The sequence below is a fragment of the Biomphalaria glabrata genome, chromosome 2 (genome assembly GCF_947242115.1).
Source record: "Biomphalaria glabrata chromosome 2, xgBioGlab47.1, whole genome shotgun sequence".
Taxonomy (NCBI): domain Eukaryota; kingdom Metazoa; phylum Mollusca; class Gastropoda; family Planorbidae; genus Biomphalaria; species Biomphalaria glabrata.
Window position 1 is genome coordinate 31965984 of NC_074712.1, and position 22089 is coordinate 31988072.

The 22089-nt window shown below is 30.7% G+C and overlaps 1 protein-coding gene across 7 annotated transcripts; it reads left to right on the top strand.

The window, feature by feature from the left end:
• The first annotated feature begins 63 nt into the window (after positions 1 to 63).
• Positions 64 to 21859, top strand: LOC106057076 (V-type proton ATPase 116 kDa subunit a1-like). 7 transcript variants are annotated; one of them, XM_056020090.1, is made up of 23 exons: positions 64 to 1033; positions 2696 to 2824; positions 6066 to 6193; positions 7048 to 7126; positions 9053 to 9150; positions 9296 to 9424; positions 9530 to 9621; positions 9922 to 10048; positions 10158 to 10240; positions 10386 to 10479; positions 10623 to 10829; positions 11509 to 11659; positions 12176 to 12315; positions 12402 to 12538; positions 12794 to 12881; positions 12986 to 13104; positions 13334 to 13485; positions 14014 to 14102; positions 14437 to 14538; positions 14723 to 14776; positions 19131 to 19205; positions 19305 to 19422; positions 20079 to 21859. In XM_056020090.1, exons 2-23 carry the CDS (start codon positions 2791 to 2793, stop codon positions 20354 to 20356), a joined length of 2574 nt encoding a protein of 857 aa, XP_055876065.1. In that variant the 5' UTR covers positions 64 to 1033; positions 2696 to 2790; the 3' UTR covers positions 20357 to 21859. The 7 variants fall into 7 exon arrangements, 5 of the variants coding, with proteins under 5 accessions (XP_055876065.1, XP_055876066.1, XP_055876064.1 ...); XM_056020091.1 differs by having other exon boundaries at positions 2696 to 2775; XR_008776553.1 differs by lacking the exon at positions 20079 to 21859 and adding an exon at positions 18521 to 18647 and having other exon boundaries at positions 64 to 2824; positions 19305 to 19368.
• Positions 21860 to 22089: the final 230 nt, after the last annotated feature.

Genomic DNA, 22089 nt, shown 5'->3' on the forward strand with positions numbered 1-22089 from the left:
ATTTCTAGCTCAGAGTTAAAGGGCAAGCCAAGAGGACCTTTTCTGTTTATATAATGTATTTATTTCCAGTCAAACTTTGTTATAGTGAAAACAAGTGTACTGTGTATGTGTAAATTCTATTTTCTTCAAGGTAGAGAGTCAGACCTGGTTCATGACAAGTTTCTCCTTGTACAATGGAAACCATTAGAAACACTGCTCACTTCCTCTCTCATGCTTCTAGTAACTAGATTTCAGCATGATTGCCCCATCATGAAATGGGTTACTGTTGGCTTTCAATATAGCTGTAACAGAGCTACATTTATGTACAAATTGATACTAAGTAAAAAAAAATATAAATTAAAAAATATAATAAATGTCATAGACCAACATGTAGTTATTTCAAACTTCTGTAAATCATCCAAATTGAGCTGGTATCATGAAGTTTCCATTAAGGAAGCTTTACTGTTCTCTAATAGACCTAGTATAAGATAAATTATAGTGAATAAAAGTGCTAATCTTTTAGATAGGCAAGGAATAGTCATTTAGAAACAGAAGTTATTTCACCAGTTCAGTGCAATTAATTAGGCCAAAGAGGTTTCTAAAATGTTACTGTTAGTTATGTTAGTAATGCTACTGCTACTGTAAAGTCGATTTAAAAAAAAAAAGGACAATAATTAAAACTTTAAATGTGAAATTTAAAATGTAATACAATAAACATACTAAAAAAAAAAGCATACGGTCTTTGGACAAAGGTAAGTTTACTCGCTGTGTAGAAACTAGACCTTTATATATTTTAGTATAGATTGATATATACATAGATCTAATATTTTATTAGATACGGATCAAGCTTCTTATCAGAAATATAATTTTAGCAAAATCATTATTTTTTAATTTGCTAAGTTGTGCTAATGAAATTTACGAGTTGGCAGCTTTGACCTAGATTAGTTGAACATAATAATACTATACGTAAGATCTGTTATTTGATGTTATATTAATTTTGGATTCATCATTAGAATAACTAAGAATACATCTAGATCTATTGGATCCATTTCATGTCGGTGGATTTTTATAAGTTGAAATAAGACCATTAAAGATTTAACTAGACTAGATCGTGATAGATGATCTTATTTTAGAACATATCGTCATATCTACACTAGAACTATTCAATCTACGTCAGTCTAGAGTCTAGTGAAGTCTAGTGTGAGAGTGGACATGCCCCCTTAATTGGCTTATATTGCCTTATAATAATATTATATTTATAGTTATACTTTATTATAATATACTAGACTCTATTACTATATCTAGATATCTAGTCAGTCTAGTCTTAGCAAGTTTTGCTCTATCAGTGTTTAGATCTAGATCTAGTATATGTTACAATATGAATATGTATTTTGACTTTGTTTTTTTTTAATTTTTATATTGGGACTGTTAATTTAACATTTATTTAAAAAAGAAAACAATTATATATAAGAATATAATAATCTAGACGATCTAGTTATAAATTATAAATTCTAGTAGATCTAGATCAAACTCTAATCTAGATCGGCTAGGCTAACTATAGGCTAGAGCAGTGATTACCAAAGTGGTCTATAATGTCTATATTATAATATAGATCTAATATTTAAATATATATAGACCCCCAGCCCAAGGGTCTACAAAATTGAAAAAATAATTATTATAGAGGTCTATGAGATGCCCACTGGGGTCTATGATAATAGATTTTCATTTAAGCAGGTCGTGACTTTAATTTTTAATCTCATTAATATAATTCTTTCATACACTAATATATGATTTACACCTTAGTTAATTCTTTTAATATTTATCCTGCTATTCAAACGAAAAATTGTATTTAATTTCAATACTTATTTAAATAGCTTAATTTTGTCTGAAAACCACATACTTGAATGTCCTAATCAACCTTAAGCAGACCCTACTACCACTACAGCCCAACATAACCAACACTCTGTACAGCAGTACTGAACAACTGAAGAAAACACACTATTTTTCCTGGGCACAGTCTGAAAAAGAGCTCACAGCTCAGCAGCAAAAAGCTGGCTAGAAGAAGAGGAAGAATTCTTTCATACACTAATATACGATTGACACTTTTGTTAATTCTTTAAATATTTATCCTGCTATTCAAATGAAAAATTGTTGTATTTAATTTCAATACTTATTTAAATAGCTTAATTTTGTCTACTTTTAACTAATGTTTAACAAAACTAAATGTAGACTGTACAGCGTTGATTATTTAAAATTGGGATTCATTCCTTTCTTGTCAAAAAGTGCCTTTTTTAAGATGATATGAAACCAATTACGCTGGAGGATCATCTGAGACAATGCCACCCTGATAAAATAGATAAAGGTTTGAAAAACATTCGAACACCCAAAGATAAAGTTCAGAATAGACCCACATTAAAATATCCCTTCCACATAATATAAAGAGGATGATGGTTTGTGAGCCTCTTAAAATATCTTTTTACTTAAAGCAAAATATTGCATAGGTCAAACATTGATTCTACCAGCCATTTTACACAAACCTACATCTGATATTATTAAAAGAATTTTTTAAAGCAACAATACATTTAAAGGTCACATTGAGTTATAAAATTAAAAGCTATATATTCAATTTGGGATCAACTGCATCACAGGTCTGACAAGGTGTAGCGCTGTGTGCTATAAACTGCCTAATTGTCACTGTCTCCTTATTTTTCCTCAGGGTTGACCCATGAAACCCTCCCCATGTTTGGGTTTTCCTGCAAGGCAGCAGAGGTTTGAGTTCTGTTTTCATTCTGCTAGGTGGGTAGCAAGCCAATGCTAATGAGTCCATCCTGCTCAAAGCTTACTGGTTAGGCTCCAATTACTCACCTTCACCCTTTCTCCTGTTAATGAAAACAGTTCTGCTGATTCAATTAATTAATTTATTTATATTTAATGTTGCAAGGACAACTTCATAGAACAACAAAATCCTATATGAAACATAATATCAGTAGCGACAGATGATAAACCTGCAAAAAAACAAACAAACATATTTCCATTGTGTTTTGTGATTCCAGCAATACATATTCATTGTTATTTTAATTGGTTTAAATTTGAATTTTATCAATAAAAAAGAAAGATCTCTCTAACTTAATGTGTAGTTTTAAATTATTTTTTAACTCTTCAACTCACTACAGTTAGAAAAAAACAAAAAAAAAACATGCTGATGAATTTGCAAAAATTTGCAAGTTAAGCAGGGGTCTACTGAAAACCAGAAAACATGGCAAGGGGTCTATGAGACAAAAAAGTTTGGGAACCATTGAGTCTAGAGTCTAGATCTAGCTGTAGCTGTAGCTACTAGATTCTTGATGTAGATGGTACACTAAAAATTAAAGTTCCTCTTTCAGACCGCAAGTACTTATAAAATTTAATGTTTTATAGACTAATATTAGTTTTATATTTTTACTGAACGACCTGATTCTGTACTCAAGGCTTATCTCCCCTAAGATAAAATTTTTTAAATAAAACAAAATTAATTGATTATCTAATTGGTTAATTTATTGATCATTTTGTATGTTGTCATTGACAATGAATAATTGTGCAAAGTTTCACTTTGATCTGAGAATGGGAAGTGGGAGAAATAATGTGTAAAAGATTCCACCCAGACAGTGAGTGGGATTTATTTTGTTAAGATGGTAATTTAACAGAGGTGTGTGTCCTGTTCTTCGTTGAAAGATTGTAGATTGCTCTTTGTGGTGGAGGAAGTTAATACTGTCCAGTTTGTTTGACATGGTCATTTCTTTATGTGTAGCTTGGTCTGTTTCCTGATGCCCAGGAAGTTGTAGATAAATATTAATGACTGATTAGTGAATATCTTCTCTATTTAAAGGACCTACTATAAGGATTCCTTGTCTGATAAAGTTTTATTACTTCTAGAGGTGCAAACTCTGTATAGCATTCTATTAGGTGTTAAAACCAGTATCCTGGCAAATAAATAAATAGATGAAGGGAGTACAAAATGGTAGACATATATATAATGGGATATGTATGTTTTTGATAAATGTATGGACCAGAAGAAAAGCGTCAGAGAAAAAAAGCAAGGACATTGACACTATTTCCAGCTGGAATAACCTACCCAGTGTGCAGCCAAATATTTTAGGCTTACATAGGTCTCAACAGCCACATGGTTAGGCACAAAACCCCAAAGACCTCATCCCCTTAGAGGACAAAAGTGGTCATCATCAAACCAAGGTTGACAAACTATATATATATATGTGGACCAGATTTAAGGAACCATAAGCACAGAGGCGGGGTAAAATTAGCTGCATGCTTGTTTGAGTACAAAGGAAAAATAGAAATGGTTTGTAAAGTTACGTGAGGATCTATTTACTTTATTCAGCTGTCCTGTTACTGGTGTACCTTGTTGGAAAGTTGCTAAGCAATCACATTTGCATTGAGCACAATCCTTTGCTGAGCTAGCAATAGAAAATTCTTGGAGTTAAAGTAAAAAAAAAAAGCTAAAAGAAATTTTTCAAAAGTTAAATTGTATAAATCCCTAGTACTTACTTTCATTTCAAACAAATTAAATGTTCAAGCAGGATAATAGCAAAATGTTTTGAATTATGGATGAACAAATTCTTGATGAAGCAAAAGTCAGGCATTTGTTTAGTGAACCATTTTTTTTGAGCCAATTGTTGGTGAACTATTTGTCTGCTGAACCATTTATCTGGTGAACCAATTGTCATAAACAAATTCTTGGTGATGACATTTGTTTGTGAACAATTAACAATTCCATCTTGGACTAGATCTAGACTGCAGTGAAGTTTGTTTTTTTTTTCAATAAAATCTAAATTATTACTGCAGGGAACAGCAATGGGAAGAGTTGTGCTTGGGACCATTGTTTTGACATTCTGAAACGCAAACCAGGCATTTCATGGTCTTCCAAATATTAATGTAAAAGAAAAATGCATTTTAAGACCATTTCACAGAGCTACACAAACCTAGCCATATCTAGATATTTTGTCATATTTAATGCACACAAAGGTGTTTTATTAGCAGGGGGGTCTATTAAGCTCTCTTTTTTTGCCTTGACTCTGTCTTCAGCATTACAAACAGAATGGCATCCTGACAAGTCCGAATCCTTGAGAAAAATAAATCTCTTACAATTGCTTCAAAAATAGCATTGTTAAAAAAAAAACTGACCATAAAACTTTGCAGAGAATTGTAGTATTCTGCTAAAACAACAACAAAGTGCCAAACATAAAATACAAAATATAAGAACTTTGTTAGCTAGAAAACAACTTTGTATATTATTCAATATTATCTGGCTATTTCCCTTATTGAACTGTAATTCCAACTCTGATAATTCAGTCACCTCCTGTTCCTTGCCTTTTGGATTAAGTAAATTTTACTGTATATCATTATGACACTGGTTTATCTTATCAATCTTTTTGCATGCATTAGCTTTTTATGAATGAAAATTAGAATTTTAAATTTCATAATACTTTCATATATTGTCTGGCTTTAAAGGGAAAATTAAAGTAAATATAAAAAAAAAATAAATACATTCAAAATTGAAAGATGATTCTGGTCTTTCTAGCTTTGAAATTTATTTCAGTCAATTTGAATATATATCATTTAAATTTGGAAACAAAAATTACTAGTGGTTATAGTTGAATTTAATACTTTGAAATGAACATCACTAACATGTGAAGCATTGATAATGGCCAAATTCAACATCACCTGCTCTATTTTAAAAGGCAGAATATTTTCATTAAAGCATAAAGATGATTGAAAATTTTTTCATGTTGTCCTTTCAGATTGATCTAAATAAGTAAATGTTCTTTTGTATTAAGAACCCTTCAAACCTTAAAAAAAATATCAATATTATATGGCTTCCTTTGGTCATGAAGTGACTATGTATGATCTTATAACAATGAGATGAATGTCTAGGCATTAGCACACAGGCCATTCCCCCCTCTCCAGGTAGCTGATGTGTCAGAAGGAACAGCGGTACAATTTTTTAATCAGGGGCATTGAAGGCTCTGATTATTACATAATATAGTTTTGCTTTTTGTCATATAATATAAAAGTTTTAACAAAACTTACAGATTTCGCCACCATGGGGTCACTGTTTAGGTCTGAAGAAATGCAATATTGCCAGATGTTTCTGCAGACAGAAGCTGCCTACCAGTGTGTCTCAGAGCTAGGAGAACTTGGATTAGTTCAGTTTAAAGATGTAAAACCTTTTATTTAATTTATCAAGATTATACAATAAAATATACTAAAATTTACACATTACAATATGCTTCCATCAACTATGTAAAATGTATTTATGCTATCCTGTTGTACTGTCAGAGGGAAGCAGTTTGACCTGGTCTTTTTTTCTCTTTGGAAAAACTTTGTGCCTTCTATATGTGTCAATCCAGATAAAATTGTAAGTGAAAAGTAAGTGTAGAAGAATAAGGGAGCACTTTCAGTCTGTCACATGACCACTGGTTGGTGAATATAGGTCCAGCTAACTCAGTTTAACCTACATCTTTTTTTTTAAAAGATTGGCTACCACTGGATTATAAGATTTTGTCAGATTTGGCTTAGGAGGAAAAAATAGGCATTAAGAAATGATTTGATTAAACAAAATTTCTGTTAAGTTAACTGGTTGGGTAGCTTTTTAAGGGGACTTGAGTTCAAATCCTGATTCAAACTGAGTTGTTGTTGCTAAAGGCATCACATAAACCTTCTTCCAGATTTCCCCCCCCACATGTTCACAAAAGAGATTGGGCGATAACATACTGAGCATTCTATAAGCATGAAAGTTGTGTTAGAGAAAAGCAATTAAAACAAAACTATTTATATGAAATAATACAAGAAAAAAAAATACACATTTTGGAACATTATGCATAATTTTTGGTTATGTTGATAGAATTGTTCAACACTTGTTTTTTGTTCATCTACTCTTTAAAAAGTAACTCTGATCAAATTAGTTTTTTATTTAGCTTCCTTTTCTAATTCAAACCTAACTAAAATTATTTTCAATAGTTGATTCGTATTTTACATTTTTTCATTTTAACAGTTTTAATGGTTTTCTTACAGCTGAATACTAATGTGAACTCTTTCCAAAGAACATTTGTAAATGAGATTCGCAGATGTGAGGAAATGGAAAGAAAGCTTCGTAAGTAATTAGTAGGTTACTTCCAGTACCCAAATATATAAACACATTATCCACTAGTTATGCTCATTGATTTGTTCTAATTTTTATGTTGTTTATTTTGCCATGGACTCCCCCCTTGTTGTTCTTACTTATAACAACAATAATAAAAAGGCCCATGAGTAAACAATCTCCATAAATTCCTTTGGCTAACTAATTCTAGTATCTATTGCATTGAATTGGACCGGCCAGAAAATTCGAGCATCAATTCTCCCTTTTTTTTTTCATTTTCAATAAAACTGCCTGCATTTCAACAATCCCTCTTTTGGCCCATGTATTTTAATATATGTTATGTTGAATTGTAACGGCTGGCTTTAAAATGACCTCCCAAACACACTCACTTTCTGACCTGTGAATTCTATATCACGCTCACCTAACATAGTTTTGGCCCATGTTCTGTTGAATTAGAATGGCCCATTAATATTAGCCTCCTATATATAAACACATATGTCTGGCCTGAGAATTCTAGTATCACTTTTCTCACCACCCCATCCCCCTTATCACCACCACTAAAAAAATGAATTCTACATGTAATCACTGAGTTTTCTTCAGCTTCTTAATTCAATATTATAGTATTTCATAAGCTCCATTTTGCTTTTTTGGTCAGACCCTTTTTTTGTTTTCATTATGGCATTGTAACGCTTTCTCACCTAAGAATTCTATCATCTTCTTTTTTTATATCCACCCTCAGCATACAAATTATATTGTTATAATTTACTTGTTTCTTTTATAAATTTTTACAAACAAAAACACCTATTCAATCAATTTAGGCTTCATATGAAAAAAAAGTTTGTTTTATACAATCTCTACAAAAGATAGTTATGTGCCAGGAATACTATTGAAAGTTACACACACAGAGTTTCTATAGGGCTTTGAAACGGAAAGAAGTATTTCTTTAATATGTCAGCTTTTAAAAAATATTGGTTCAATATTGAAAATTAAAAATTCCTTTTTGGTAAATTTAACCACTGTGGTTTTGAATGTGAAAATATCTTACTTTTTCTAAAGTACGTAATAACCGTTAAATGCTCATTTTTATCCATCACAAGTGGGACAATAAATGATAGGTGAGTAGTGAGTGCTTCTGTGCCCTTAGGAATAGATCATAGATACTTACACTGTCAGAGAAAAAAGGGATCTTTGTTGTTTGTTTTTCTGTCTCAGAATGATATATACAATAGCAAGGAGCCATAATAAGTAAACAAATAGTAAGATCATAATATTAGTTGAAGTATTTTTTTAAATTTAACTATTAAGTTGAAAGGTAAAAAAAAAAAGGAAAATGCACAACAAACATTTATTATAAAGGTGAATAAAATGAACAATCTAATTAAATAAGGACTTTAAATAATGGAAAGTTGTCATATAACTTAAGTTATTGTCAACATTGGTATTTTACGCTCCTATGTTATTGTGAACAAAGTTTCCTAATGCATTAACAGTTTTGGCTGTGCAGAGGAGATTATGTTATACATTGACAAGAGTGTATCAGTATCTCTGATATATTGAGTTACTTTATCAAAGATAATAAAATTGTTTAACTGTATGTCCTGCAGATTTAAACCACTTTTCATTCAAAGGTAAAAAAGAATCAACATATTTAGTTTTAAAATACATTGTAATGTATCCTATCAAATTATTTGGGGGGGGGGGATGTAATTTTTTTTTTCTGAACTGTTAGACCACCATTCTTGATTCGCACTCCAACAAATGTCAAGTAACCATTTGAGATGATTGGAGTATAGAGATGCTGAGAATGTTAGCCTTATCTGATACTCACATTATTGACCCTTCATTTATGACAACTTGAACATTTTCCACTTAAGTGCCATGTCTAAAACTTCTTATGTATTGTATACATTTTTTTTTATTTCACATTAAATTGTATAGGATACACAGAAAAGGAGATTCTAAAGGAAGGTTTAACAATACCTGACTATCAAGAAAATCCACCAGCTCCTGTTCCAAAAGAAATCAATGATCTTGAGGTTATTGATTTGATCTTTCTGTAATAGATCAGCTTAGACATAACTTGATGGATTAACCTGTTTTATTAACTATTAGACATTGATTTTAATCAATATAAAGAACATTCTAAATGATTATGCTGACATTACAATCTTGATCCAACAGGTTGAGTTTGAGAAAATGGACACAGAGTTACGTCAAGTGAATACAAACTATGATGCATTAAATCAAAACTTAGTAGAGCTGACTGAGATCAGAGAAGTCATCCACAAAACTCAAGATTATTTTCTATTGGTAAGTTGACTGTCAATTTGTACAAATGTTAACTATCATATTAAGTTAATATGCTATGAATTGAACCTTTAAAAAAAACAAACTTTTTTTTTTCTGGTTTCTCAGTATGGGCAAGATTTTCAATACATGATTAGAGAAGAAACAGGTGTACTGCATGAAGAAGCAGTCATCGGCAGACAACAACAGCCAGCACTTGGGTACGATACTTTCTTTTGAATGTGTCTGAAATGTCCAAATGTATATTCAAAAATCAAGACCAGGGTCTGGTGGCTGAGTGGCAAAGCAATTGGCTTTTGAACCCAATGGTTTTGGATTTGAATCCTGGTGAAGACTGAGTCCACCCTAATTTACATAATGGGGGAAAAGTAAAGTTGGTTGGTTGTTGTACTGGCTACTTGACACCCTTGATAACTGTGGGCCATAGATCGCAAGGTCTGAAAGGGGTAGTTTACTACATTGCTTAAAATCAAGACCACTTTGTTTTGTTTCACTTTCAGATTTTTAGTTGGCACAGTGTTGAGGGATAAAGTTCCCGTCTTTGAGCGTGTTATGAAATTCATAACTCATGGTATGGTTTTCATGAGAACTGAGGAGATAGAGCGTATTTTGAAAGATCCTATTACAGTAAGTTAAGAAAACCTCTCATAGTTTGAGATACCAATGGTTAAATAACTTACCTCAGTTATTGTTTAGTTTAACTATTATTGTTGCTCTAGCAAATTGTTCATTTCAGGGGGATGAGCTGCACAAATGTATGTTTATTGTTTTCTACCAAGGAGATCAACTCAAAAACAAAGTGAAAAAAGTTTGTGATGGGTAAATTTTTTTTTTATTTAAGAACAAAAATATAATAATAATAAAAATAAATAAAATAATTGAAATTTTGTGCTTTGAGAATATAACAGACATAAAACAATTCTAAAATTATTTCTGGTATATTTGTTTCTTTTATTTTTTTTAGCATGAGAGCCACAATCTACCCTGTACCAGATTCTCCAGAGGAAAGAAACTCAATGTTAAGAGGAGTTAACTCACGTATCAGTGATTTAGAAATTGTAAGACCAATGTTTTGTTTTTACAAGTTAGTAAATTATCTGTAAAACTGTACATCATTGAATAAAATAACTTATCTTTGAGACCTGGGGTCAATTGAAATTAATAAATTATATATATATAGTTGGTCCATTTTTCTTTTCAGGTGTTGACTCAAAGCAATGAACATCGTCAGCGGGTGTTAAAAGTTGCACACAGAGAGATTAGGTCATGGACCATCAAGGTTGAGAAAATCAAGGCCATCTACCACACCCTGAACATGTTCAAAGTTCACCAAAACAGTCTCCTTGCTGAATGTTGGTTTCCAGCCAAAGCAATTGATGATATCAGGAGAGCTCTGACCACTGGAGAAGTAGGTTTAGCTCTTGAAAAATAGTTTTCTTAGGTGCTATAGTTATATTTTCCTGCAGATTTTGATTCTGTAATTAATGTATTTGTTACAACAAAGCTTATATCAATTCAACTTCTTTAACCTGACAACACAAGAATCAATTGAAAAAAACAAAAAAAACAATTAGTGAATTTACTACTGGTAATTAATTATTTTGTTTAGCATGTCAAACAAGGGAAAGAAATTGTACTTGACTGAAGTGGTGGTATAAGCTGAATTGGTCCCCTTTATAGGTCACCGCTTTAAAGTAAGTTTGTAACAAACAATAGATAGCTCAACAGTCTTCTATTTTCATAGGCTTGAGCCATGAGTTTGAATTCAGGGTTCCTTTTTTTCATAAATACTTTTTAAAGGCGAATAAGGTAAAAATTCACCCAGATGTTGTCCCCCCCCCCCCCCAACTGGTAAAGATAAGTGATATGGTTACAGCGCATTGAGAAAGCTAAAAGCATAAAATAGAGCTAAACAATAACATTAGGTAAAAATATTTCTAATCGCACAGATTTATTGTTTTTGGTCTAGATCTATTACAAATTTAATTACTTGACTGATCCGAACTAATTGATACAATACACTGCTTAAACTTTTTAAAAAAGTATTTTTTATGTTTTTCTTGTTTTCTCTCTTTTTTTTTCAATAGAAAGTCAGCAATAGCACCATCCCAACTGTCATCCAGCCCATGCTTACCAGTGAGTCTCCTCCATCTTACTACAAGTGCAACAAATTTGTTAAAGGTTTTCAGAGTGTTGTTGATGCTTATGGCATGTCTACTTATGGGGAGGTTAATCCAGGTATTTAATTTTGTATCATTCATAATACTGGGATACTATTTTGTCTCAAACTATGATAAAATTTAAAAGAAAATTACAAATTTACAATACATTTAAAAATATATTTAGGCTATATTGCCAAGGATTTTTAATTACCCAAATTTTATATTTGCTTGTCACCATGAATTTATCAAATCATTTTTGTTAATAATGTAGTTAGTTGAATACGAATAGATAATTTCCACTAAAGCTGTTGTTTATTATTGCCAATTGTAATTTCTATAGAGTGAAAAAGGTTTGAAAGGAAGTTGTTTTTTTTATTTTATAGCATTTCCATTTAAATTTTTACATTTAAGTGTGAAATTCCAAAATCAGAATTTTACTTTCACTTTATATTGATGCAAGTCTAGTCCTACAAAAAAAAAAATAATGAAAAAGAAGTGAGAACAGGATACTTTTGAATAAAAAAACAATTATACTTTTGTCTGTAAAAATTATTTAATTACTTAATCAGTAGTTACCTTTTTTTTTCAATAGCTCCTTACACTTGTATTACCTTCCCATTTCTGTTTGCTGTCATGTTTGGTGATGCTGGACATGGTTTGATCATGTTCTTGTTTGGTCTCTTTCTAATCCTGAAGGAGAAATCCATTGGATCTAAAAGAATTACTAATGAGGTTGGTCCATCATTATCTCTGTAGTTGCCTTTAGTTTTAAAAATTTGTTCTTACCGTTTGGTTTGTAATTGAATGATTCTCTCCAGATTGCTAACACATTCTTTGGTGGCAGATATATTATTATGATGATGGGGGCCTTCTCTATCTACACAGGAATAATCTACAATGACTTCTTCTCCAAATCTGTCAACATTTTTGGATCACAGTGGCATCCAGTTATTAAGTAAGCCAAACAATGGAGCACCATTTATTCTCTGGAAATACTTCTGTATTAGACCAAAGTTTAAATAGGAAGATTTTTAATCATGGACAATGTTTTGATCAGTGATGCCCAACCTAATTTGACCTGTGGGCTATTTTAAGTTCCGAAAGTGGATTTTCTATATTTTGTGCCAATATTTTGGCAGGCCAGACATATTTTGGGCATCACTGTATTAGATGATTAACAAAGTTCATTTATAGATATTTAAATGTACAGGGATAATGAATGGCATGCTGATAAAATACAACTGAATCCTATCACTGCCCACTACAACGTTACTGCATATCCCATTGGCGTTGACCCAGTAAGTATTGTTTAGTAGGCAAACTTTTCTTTATTTCAATGTATCTCAATTAAAATGTTTTATCTTCTTTAGCACACTAATCATTATAGTCTCTTAATCTTTAGATTTGGCAACCAGCATTGAACAAGATTTTATTCTCTAACTCTCTCAAAATGAAAATGGCCATTATCCTTGGCGTTACTCACATGCTCTTTGGCATTTGCTTGCAGATTTTCAACCACATGTACGTAGCATAGATTAATTCATGTATAAACTAAAACATTTTTCAAAGACTTAAGTGACAACCTAACATATCAAGTTTTTTATCTTTGTAAATTTACCAGAGATTTTGTGAATAATGTTGAAATCACTTTTTTTCCCTGAGGGCTTACTATTTTAATTTATTTTTGGCTCTTTTTAATTACAGATGATGTTTGTTATTTTTACATCCTATGAATCTTTTATACTTTCAGACATTTTAAAAGCTACATTGATATTGTGATTCGATTCATTCCTGAGTTTCTTTTCTTGGCCTGCCTTTTTGGATACCTGGTGTCTCAAGTAATTTACAAGTGGCTTTGGTTTGATGCAACAGAATCACATTGTGCACCAGCTTTGTTGATTCGTAAGTAAATTGAAGCTGTCCCTCCTTTATGTTCAAACTGTCCATTAATTTACTAATTAAATAGTAAAGTTGTAAAGCTATGATCTGAACATTTCTACCTCCCTTTGGAACAATATACTCATTATCAGTATCATTCTCAGTATGTAATAAGAATTAAAAAGAAATTGCTTATTACTTTTTGTTTGAATTATTAATGTTTACCTTATTTTTTAAAAAATGTGTATTCTCTTCACTGTGGCCTCTTGGTGGAAACATCTATTAGGGAAAGAAAACATTAATTGAATTGATGTGTTATTTAGCTACAACCAACTCTTCTATTGATGTTTTATACATTTCTGTTTATTTAAAACTTGTCTTGTTTGTGTGCAAAATTTGATTCAAAGTTAGAAGTTGTTCTTATTAGAAAATTATCTGATTTTGTGTTTGAATATAATACAATTGACTTTAACAGTAAATTAGTAATGTTAATTAATAATTCCTATTATGTATGTTTTACAATTAACAGAATCTTTTTTTTCTTTTTCAAAGATTTCATCAATATGTTTATGTTTAAGTATAGTAGCTCAGACACTGCTAAAGAGAAATGTGATCCTAACTGGATGTATTACAGGGGCCAGGTAAATAAAAAAAGAAAAAGAAAATTATGATGTTGAAACTAAATTAAGTCACTTTGGTTGTGGAGAAATATGTAGGTAGCGACTGGGACTGTGTAGCCACATGAAATACTGCTCTTCTAAATAAATTCAAAGACAACTTATAATTATTATTCTATAAATTGAACACTGCATTAGTTTCAATCACATTATCTTAGTGCTTGATACAATAGCACATTAAAAATACAAATTATTTTATTTTAATGGAATTAATCTCCTGCTCTTTATATTAGTGCTTTATACTGACTGTAATGTAAGAAATAGACTAAATTTAATTATAAAACCTTTTTTTTTTCAGAACATTGTGCAAATTATGATGTTTTTTATTGCCATTTTGTCTGTTCCTGTGTTACTTGTAGCCAAACCTGTTTATATCATTTGCAAGAGGAAATCAATCAGGGTAATTATATATTATTTCAACTTCAGCTTTAAGCTTCTATTGTTTTTTATGTTGCGCATTCTAAACTGAGGTGTTTTTTTTTTATAAGTACATTACCTTTAAATGTTAGTGCTTATGTTTACAAAAATTATTTTTTTAAAATGCTTTATATATTATTAAGTAGTTTTTAAAAATTTATTTGCAGAAAACAGTTACAGATCATGAATCTCTAATCAGCAATGAAATACCACCAGCGAATGTAAGTATATTCTATAATGTTTATTATTATATATAGATATATATTTATATATGTATATATATATATTTATTAATCCTTAGCAATTATATCAGTTAATCTTATTTTTTAACATCCTTTAATTAAAAAAAAATGCAATTCAAATTATGTTCTCCAAGGTTTTAACAACATAATGAACTAATCTTTAATTAGTAGTACGCTGAAATTAAGTTAGTTTTTTGTTTTTTCTAATAAAATGCTTATGTATGATAGTTTTACTGTACTCAATGCATGTCTCTATCTGGCATAAAATATGCATCATTTCTCCTTATCAACTATTTATTTCAGTTGCTATTTTATCTCTAAGCAACAACTTTGTTATTCCTCTAATTTTACCAAACACAATATCTCTCAAAAAGATTTCTTAATTTAGATTAAACATTGCTGAGATGCTTGTGGCTAATTAACATTAAATTTATATTGTGGTGGATGAGAAAAATTCTAAACTGCTTTTTGTACTATAAATTATTACTATCGATAACATTTGCATTTTCTGCTATATATAGCTGTACATCATACTGTAGCTGAAATGTATTGATATTATCCCACCAATTACTTACTACAGTCTTTTCTTCTGTTTATTCTTGTAACCAATTAAGTTATAAAAGAAGTACTAAAATGTGTGTCTATTTTTAACAATTGATAAAGAAATTCTTCATTAAAATTTCACAAATTTAAGCAAAACCTATTTTGACTAATAAAAAAAAATCCCCACACTTTGTATTTATCTTATATCACTAAAATAAAAATAAATGTTTACTAATTTGTGAATAAAGAAAAAGTATGTGCATATCTTATCTTATATGATACAGACGTTACTTCAAAAAAGAAGATGATTACGTCCTGTGCGTCATGCATTTAGTTATGCATATTAACCAATGACCTAAATTCTTCCGAGTCACTGGTTTTCCTGGCTAGCTCAGGCAACCCATTCCATGCTCTAATAGTGCTAGGGAAGAAAGAGCATTTGTACAGATTTGTCCTAGTATATGGAATGAGGAATGTGCCTTTTTCTTTGTGTCTTTCAGAGTATTTTATTAAATTTTGTTTTTGTATTTGAAGATTAGGGTTCAGTGTTTTATGTATAATTGCTACTATACTTTTAAGTCTTCTATCCTGAAGGCTTTCTAAATTTAGTGATTTTACTAAAGGTGTTACTCTAGTCAAATGTGAATATTCATTTGTTATGAATCTCACTGCTCTATTTTGTGTCTGTTCTAGTTTCTTAATGTTTCCTTGAGTTGAGTTTTTTTTTAATAAACCTTAATGCTTGGTTTGATTTTTTGATAGTTTCATCAATGTGGGAATTCCATGACAGTTTTTCATTTATTATAACACCTAGGTATTTTGCGTTTTTAGTCTGTGTTACTGGTTTACCATGAATAAGATAGGTGGAATTAATTTGTTTTAGTTTTTTTTTGTTACTCTTAATAACTGACATTTTTCTGGGTGGAAAGACATGCTCCAATTAGATTCCCATTTCTATAATTCATTTAATTCTCTCAGTAAAATTTCTGTATTTTGTTGTTGTTTTTATTGTTCTATATATTATGCAATCGTCTGCAAATAATCTGACTTTTGTTCCTGAAGTAATGAAATTTGGTAAATCATTTATATTAATTAAAAATAGTAGTGGACCTAAGACTGTTCTTTGTTTTGTTTTTGTATTTGAAGATTATGGTTCAGTGTTTTATGTATAATTGCTACTATACTTAAAATTAAAATTTCTGTATTTTGTTGTTGTTTTTATTGTTCTATATATTATGCAATCGTCTGCAAATAATCTGACTTTTGTTCCTGAAGTAATGCAATTTGGTAAATCATTTATATAAATTAAAAATAGTAGTGGACCTAAGACTGTTCTTTGAGGTACACCTGAGTTTACTGTTATTGGTGTTGACTTAGAGCCATTTATTATTATTGTTGTTCTCTCCCTATCAGAAAATCTTTAATCCACTGATGCAATGGACCATCAATGCTAAAATATTTTAATTTTTTAAGCAAACTATAGTGGTGAACTTTGTCAAAAGCCTTGGAAAAATCTAGTATGATGTGCATGTGTCAGGATGCATCATGACCTAATAATCTAGATCATTGTCATGGCCATTGTCACTATCTTTAAAAATACAGGTGTATAGATAGTTGGGTTTATTTAGAATTTTGTACATATTGGAAACTTTACATTCAAGATTTTCAAACAAACAAGCTTGGTAAAGACCAGCAAAACTAAAGTACCACTGTCAATGAATCTTTCATTTTGCCTGTTCTTTGGAAGAAAAAAGTCATTATAATCACTATCATGAAGACATTAAAGTGATATTAAAACTAATAAACCTTTAAATTATTAAAGCAATGCTTTAATAAAGAGCATGAGATGTTTAAATGTTGAAACGTCAGATGAGGGATTATTGGACATCAGGTTCTCACCCACAAGAAGAATTTTAACTATTATAACTTTGTTCATATGCAAATAACGTAATCCCTTGCATAAGGTTACTCACTCTGACTGCTGTATATTTAGTGTGAAACATGCTGTCCTTTCTTTGCCATCAGGTTCTGGATCAGTGGAGAATGTATACTTAGAAAAAGTAGCAGATCATGTCCAAATACAGTTTCTGGGTTTCATCTTTATGTTTGTCTTTTGTATAGATATGTTGACCCAAATTATAGCTGAGTCATAGCCTTAGCACCCAGTTCATTATGCTCTTTCCTCACTTGACTCTAGAATTCTGCTTCTAAGGTTTTACTGAATATTTCTGATTACTGCTGATTAGATTTTTCAGATGGTTGATATATTTTTCTGTATCTTCCTAGTGTTTATAGCATAGTCTGAATTCATTGCTAGAAATTCTGAGAGAAACATAATCCATTTTCTCTTAAACTTGCTCCGAATTCAGGTGATTGATTGACATGAATAGGTAAAGAGTTTTTGGAACTGGGTGCCCACTCTAACATCCATTCCATGCAGCATATCTTTTGTATATATGAGTACTAATTGGCATGGCTTGAAGTAGCACCAGTGATACACAAACCACAACACTTACCATTACACATACCACAACTGTGTCTCTACATCACTAGTGCATGAACACAAGTGCTTTTCTTGGTCTATTTCCTATCCTCATTAAATAAAACTAAACAAGTTAACATAACACTTTTGTTTGAATTAGCTTATGTAGTTCAAAAATAATTTTTTTACACTAAAAGTTATTTTAAAAAATATTTCAGTAAGATTTAAAAACACAGTAAAACTTCCCATTGAAGGTCCCTTTTGAAGAATGCTACGCAAGTGGCAGCGCATTGTCTATCCCTAAGGTTACCAGGTCACAAGGTTACTACCGGCAGGTAGCGTAGCACTGTCGGTAGTATAATGTAATAGATGATGAAGTTTTACCCATTTAACAAACACAAGTTGTAGGTGTTACATCCATACCACTCAAACTTGCCTTGGGATACTTTAAAATAGTCAGAAATACTAACACCATAAGATTATCCATAAATCATTAACACTACTGACTAGATGACTCATAGATGTTCAAGTTCCTACAGCTAGAACAAGGTGCTTAACATTTGGTTGTGTTGGTTAAATTTTGTTTTAATGACTAAGAATTACTTTGATCAATATTACAAATTTGTGCACACTTGTACTACACTTTTGGTCAATAACTTTTTTTTTATCTCCCTTTATTGGGCGCATGTTTGTTGCAGTCTTCCACATGTTTTATAAGCATGCCAATGCTGGTGGTTTTAGGAATGGGAGATTTTAAAGTCTGATGTTATTTACTTGTTTAGAAATGATTCCTGTATCTTCATAACATGTTCACATTGCAAGTAGGTAAGTTGTATCTGCAAAAATGTGTTTATTTGACAACTTTCCTTAATTTTTCCCATTTTATTTAAGCCTTCCATTATGCCCCGCTTTGTTTTTTATTTTTTTATTTTTTTTTGCATTGGCATTTGCACATATTACAAAAAATAGACCAAAACAATGTTTTTTTGGTTTTAGTTTTATTGAACTTAATAAAATCGAGTATGTTGTTAAATTTTTATTATCATTATAAAAGACAAAATGTATATTACATTACTACTGAATCACAGTTGAATCTAGTACAAAAGTAACATTCAAACTTAAGCCTATAGTATTTATTTAAATTTAAACAGCAAACATTTAGCATTCATAGTAGCCTCCAACATTTGTGACACAAATCTAAAAAACATATTTGTTTTGATCCCTTTAAACTTTTGAACATTTTACATTTATAAAAACCCATATCTTGGAAAATATATCCCTAAAACTAGATCTATACATTTTTAACAGGAAGATGCAAAGTTTCCTAGTGGAAGTACTACAGAAGATAGGGACTTGCAACACAGGAGCCATCATACAGTAGAGGTTTGACTTATTAAGCATATTGTTAGAATCTTAATAAAAGTAAATATTCATCTTGCTTTTAAACTTTTTTAAAATTATTATTCTGTTGTTCTTTTTTAGCACAGCATAGGGGAGATAATCATCCATCAGACTATACACACCATTGAGTTCTGTTTAGGCTGTATTTCCCATACTGCCTCTTACCTTCGACTCTGGGCATTGTCTCTTGCTCATGCTCGTAAGTGAATGATAATTTCTTTTTTTGCTTATTCAGTATTTTAAAATAAATTTAAATCTTGAAATTTAATGCAAGTTAATGATTAATGGAACCATAAAAAATATGCAGACTACAAAGTTAATATTTTAAAGTATTTTTTATTACTTTTTATTGTAAATGGCTTGGTAGATGAAATGATCTTTAGCTTTTGTCTAGGTTTGGTTCTAGGATTTTTATCAAGACTTGATATATGTAGTTTATTCCTCATTAGCGCAATTTGGAAAGCATATACTGTTAGATTACTGTCAAGGCAATAAATCAGACATTGGCTATAGTAACAGATGTATTTGTTCCATTCATGTGTTTTAATAAATATGCAAAAATTATGAAGATGTCAAGGCTACCTTATTAATACAATAATAAATGTACATTTTTTGTATTTTCTTGTAAATAAGTATTTCAAGTTCTATTTCTGTTTTTAAAACATTTTAATTTCATTACATACCTCATTCAAAATGTCATTAATGTATATGATAGTAATAGTTATGTATTAAGTTTAATTTGAAGCTAAGGTCTAATTAAGATTGAGAAAAAACCTGTAGGTTACAAAGGAAGCTTATACCGGTATATATTTAATAAATGTAAAAATATTTAAAAAATTATTTTTTTTCTTATAGAGCTCTCAGAAGTACTCTGGACAATGGTCCTGCGACTAGCATTGACCATGGCAGGAAGATATGTTGGAGCACCCATCATCTTCGTGATTTTCTTTCTGTGGGCTAACCTGACAGTGGCCATCCTATTGCTTATGGAAGGCCTTAGTGCTTTCCTCCACACTCTTCGATTGCATTGGGTCGAGTTCAATTCTAAATTCTACATGGGTGAAGGTTATGCCTTTACACCTTTCAACTTCAATCATATCCTGAATATGCGATCAATTGATGAAATATCTTAAATGTTTTTTTCTCATGTTATGCCATTAACATCCTCTCCTTAATTTGATACTGTTTGAAAAATGTATTATAACCAAACAAAACAAAATGTAAACATTTTAGACTTGACTGTGTACTTTTTTAATTCTTTGTGTTATTTTCACCCTTGTTTCCTAATGTCTCTTTTAAAAATGTATTTTTAAAAAGTGTAACTTCAACAAGAGAGTGATAAAAAATGTTTTAATAGATTTCTATTTCTCTTGGCTGTAATGCTTTGATTATTTTAAAAGTTAACTTATTACTTGTATTACTTATTATTATGGAAACCTTTTTGGAGTAGCAAACTCTTACTTTGCTACATCAGCTTCTAAAAGAATACCCAGATTTAGCTGTTCATGAACACAGGAATTGTTCAAAAGTTAGTTTCTAGAGCTACTATATATAGTGTTTTACAAAGACTTTATTCTAAGTATGCCAGTTATCTTATTATTACTGCTACATAGTTTCATTTAAAGTGTCATTTTCTATATTGCTTCACAAGTTAAAACTGCTGTTGCAGAAACTCTTGATTTTTCCTCCAAGTTGACTTCTGAACTCTTTCCCATGTTCAGGTCAGCAATGTTTGAATTTATAGTTTTCCTTCTAGGTGAGTAGCCTTCAAAGTCTAAGGAGTCCCTACTGCCCAAAGCTTATTGGTTTAGGTGCAAGTTGCTTGCCAGCAGTCACAGATTTTATAGTCTACAAGAAGTCTATAGATTAAAATTCTCTACACAAGGCTTATCTCCCCTTAGCTAAGTACATTTTCCATATATAACAAAAACAACAACACTTGATTAAATTATTGGTTAATTCTTAGATTAATTCAAGTTTTGTCATCACCAAGGAATATTTGTGCAAAGTTTGAACTTGATCCAAAAATGGAAAGTAGGAGAAATAATGTGTAAAACATTCTCCCCAGACAGAAATAATGTGTAAACATTCTCCCCAGACAGAAGGAGTGAACTCATAAGATTTGTAATAATTGGGCAAATTTCTGAAAAATAAAACAACACTGAATTCAGGCTATAGAAGGCATACTATTCTAGGAGCTGCCTCTTACAGGAATATTTTCTAATTTCTTGGGGAACTGGCTGGTCTGCCTTTTCCTTTCAGACTCTTAGTTTCTTCTATTCTAAACAAAACAAGAGGAAGTTCACAACAACCTTATAACATAAAAAATGCCTTTGGATTTATTTTCTGAAAGAGGTTCAGGTTAAAAGACATCTTAAAATGTAATAATTTTATTTTAATAAAACTTTTATCAAAATACTCCATCTGTCTGTCTGGTACAAATGTTTTACACATTATTTCTCCTGCTTCCCATTCTCAGATCAAGCTGAAACTCTGTGCAATTAGTTATTGTCTTAAATCAATTAAAGAAAAAACTAAATTAATTAACTTTGGTATAAAAAATACAGTATTAACAGATATGCAGTTGTCTTTTCATTATATAAACCTGATTTTTTAATAAAGGTATTTTTAATTTATATTTTGCTTGTTGCTACTGATTAATTCTATTTGTCCCTATGCTAAACTCCTCAGACTAGATGTCTATTTTATTTCATTTGGTAACCATTGCCAACTTTCACAACTTCAACCCATCTATTAATCAATCCAATAGGGTACCAGACATGATGTGAGGATAGCTGTTGTACATCTTTTGTCTTCCTCACTTTATTCCATAAAGGTCTTGCAAGATTGTTTGCTGACTCGAGTT